Raw genomic sequence first — 3,228 nt, 5'->3', positions numbered from 1 at the left:
GTAGACAAGCCCTAACAATTTCTTTTAACATTATTTTGAAGTTTCCTCAAAGCAACTAAAAGTGTCAATAGCACGCTGTGATACCAAACAAGTGAATAATATTTGATTAATTAAACACATTGTCTTATAAATTAGGCAGCATATAGATTTATCATTGAGTGGAATAATGTATACATTATGTCTAAGAAAGTTCTGTTTTGAGGACTCTCTCTCTCTCTCTCTTTCTCTGTGGGTGGGTGTATGTGTATGTTTGCATGAAACAGGCCGGGGAGGGGCATAGTCTGGGGTAGCCACTCCTGTGCTATTGCTAATAGATTCATGCTCCATACACCCTTCTAACAGAGACTTAATCCTTCATGCAGACTCTCATACTTTTCTAGTAGACTACTCCATCTCACACAGTGCACGGTAAGTTTAACCAAAGAATGAAAACAGGATCTGATTTTATGAGAAATAGTTTTGTTTTGAGATGTGTTTGTTAGCGAATTCTGGCCACACAATGTCTTTGATGCTGTAACTAGAAAGAGATTTGTCCTCCCATCATGTTGCCATTTGCCAGTGGCCTTGTATCCATATTTACTAACATTATTTGTTTGGTAAGACTTTAACCCAAATAATTTAGAGAATTTTTATTGCACTGAGGAATATAGCAAAGAGAAGCTTAGAATGCAGTGAAGAGGTTGTTAACTTGCATTAGCCATGTAAGAGAAAGAGAGATCATGAAACTTTGGAAAACAATAGTATAGAGAAAAACTTTTGTATACCATTGATGGTGCTCTAACAACCAATCTGCACAGCATAATCTGTCAAAGCAAAAACAAAGTAGAGATTTGTTGCAAAAGATGGCATTGTATGTCTTCAGTCTATCGATCTCAAGTTGGTGTAATAAAACCACACATGAATATCTCACAAACAAAAACTTATTATAGTAAAACCAGCCATCTGTGAAGAGTGCAGAGACAGGGTGCCTTTTGTAATTAACAGTGCCGATTTCTGATTGCTCCTTTCTGACAAAGAGTAAGAGTAGCACATCCCTTGGTCTTATATTTGATTAGCATGTAGGGAATGCTAATGAATTAACGTCTGTAGAGAGATTTGAGGTAAACAGCAATATTCACGATAAGTATTAATGTATATTCTTAGTGATGGCACTATCTCTGCAAACTTTCAGATATGTTTAATAAAGGCGTTATAAATGCTGCATGGATAATAGTTAGGAATGATTGATCCAGTGGGGCATGCCTTCGGCTGATGCGAGTGGCCTTCATGACAGATGCATATTAGTAATTAGCAGTATCTGTGGCTGTGTGTCTCTGCAGCATGCCCCCGGCTAAGTGTGCGAACTGTCTGTCTCTCTAGGGCTCGGGGGATGCCAAGGGCCCCTCGCTCCTTCACCAGGACGCTCCATCCCTGAGGCCCGGGCAGACAAAAGGCTGCCGCAGCAGTTCCAATGAGATGAGGGTCTCCCGAGCCCTTCCACTGAGCCTCCTGCTCCTGGGCTGCCTGTGGGGCGCCGCCAGCGGACAGGCCCGAGGGGCCGGGGAGAAAGCGGAGCGCCCAGCGCCTGGGGCGCAATCCGGGCAGTTCTCCACCCGGGAGCAGCATGTGTGCAGCTGGCAGCGGGTCCGAGGAGAGGAGGCCACCGAGCTGCAGCTGAGCTGCCAGGCGCCTGGAGGGGGCGGCGGCGAGGGGCTCCGGTGCGTGTACCGGGGCCAGCCGGAGCGCTGCGCCGCCTACAGCGCCAAGAGCCGCCAGTACTGGAAGCAGATCGTGGGCAAGCTGCGCCGGAAGCGCCACCCGTGCCAGGACAGCAGCCCGCTCAAAGCCCGGCTCTGCGCCAAGGGCCCGCCCGAGGCGCACCTGCGCCCCGCGCCTCCCAGCCCCGCAGCAGGCGGAGGCAGAGCCAAGAGCCGGGGCCCGGAGGCGCCCACGCTGCCGCAGCAGCCCGGGGCTCCCGGCGCCAAGGCGATGAGCAGCGGGGCTCACGCCGGGGTCCTGGAGAAGCGGGGCAAGGCGGGCAAGAGGAAAGGGGGTCCCGGCTCCCCGCTGCCCCCGGAGCAGCGGCCGCCCACGGCTGAGGGGAGCCCGGAGCCGCCCACGGAGCTGAGCGAGGACCTGGCCGAGACCTATTGCGCGGAGCAGTGGCACTCGCTCTGCAGCTTCTTCGTCAACTTCTGGAACGGCTGAGGCGGGCGGGCGGCAGCGGGGGGTGGAGGGAGGGTCGGGCCCAGGCGGGTGGATGGGGGGGGGGCGAGCGGGGGTAGGAGCGAGCCCCCGTGGGACAGCCGGGCGGGGGAGGGGCATCACTTACTCATTCGTACTAACCCTGCAGCCACTGCTAACCCAGGGCAGGCGGGAGGGAGCTGGGCCCAGGACCGACAGCTCCCTCCCTACCCCCTAAACGAGCACCAATGCGGGTGTTGTCCGCGCTGCCGTGTCAAAGATCGCTGCTGTGGGGCCAGGTGCGCCCCCTCAGCCTAGGCTCCAGTTACACCCAGGGCGGTTTTCTGTATTGGCACGTTGACTCGCTGGGAAAGGACTGCCCCGTATGCAGCAGAGGCAAACGTGTGCCCGTGACTTGTATTGCATAAGATAATGCCGCAACATTAATAAAGATGCCACTCTTTTACAGCAAGCTTTGTGTGGTCTCTGATTGGCCACAGCCTGCTCGTGGCTGTGATGCCGCAACCCAGCCCTGCAGCAACTTACATGCTGACAAGTATCAGCGGGGGAGCTGTGTTAGTCTGAATCTGCAAAAGCTGCGAGGAGTCCTGTGGCACCTAATAGACTAACTGAAGTGTTGGAGCATAAGCTTTCGTGGGCAAAGACCAGACATGCGTCTGATGAAGTGGGTCTTTGCCCACGAAAGCTTATGCTCCAACACTTCAGTTAGTCTATTAGGTGCCACAGGACTCCTCGCTGCTTTTACACGCTGAGGAATCAATGCCTTAACTGGCTGTTAACATGATTCCCTGAAGGTGGATGAGGGTCACCAGATCCTGAAAAACTTCCCGCCTACACAGCACTGGCACAACAGTGACATTATAGCCCCTTTGAGTACATTGTATAAACCTGTCATCCTCATGAAGCCGGGGGCCATTCATATAAGACTTATTTTCTAGTCTATTGTGAAACACTCCAGAGACAAAAACGTCAATATTTATGTAGCTACAGAAGCTGTCACCATAAACTATTGCTTTCTCTGTTCCTTGTATCCTGCATTGTGGA

General features: G+C 52.2%; 1 protein-coding gene across 1 annotated transcript; it reads left to right on the top strand.

Moving 5' to 3' along the window:
- The first annotated feature begins 254 nt into the window (after positions 1-254).
- Positions 255-2,635, top strand: FGFBP3 (fibroblast growth factor binding protein 3). Its single transcript, XM_075935138.1, has 2 exons — positions 255-408; positions 1,360-2,635. Exon 2 carries the CDS (start codon positions 1,456-1,458, stop codon positions 2,185-2,187), a length of 732 nt encoding a protein of 243 aa, XP_075791253.1. The 5' UTR covers positions 255-408; positions 1,360-1,455; the 3' UTR covers positions 2,188-2,635.
- The last annotated feature ends 593 nt before the right edge of the window (positions 2,636-3,228 follow it).

Source organism: Pelodiscus sinensis, chromosome 8, assembly GCF_049634645.1.
Source record: "Pelodiscus sinensis isolate JC-2024 chromosome 8, ASM4963464v1, whole genome shotgun sequence".
Taxonomy (NCBI): Eukaryota; Metazoa; Chordata; order Testudines; family Trionychidae; genus Pelodiscus; species Pelodiscus sinensis.
This window is presented reverse-complemented; position numbering and strand designations above follow the sequence as displayed.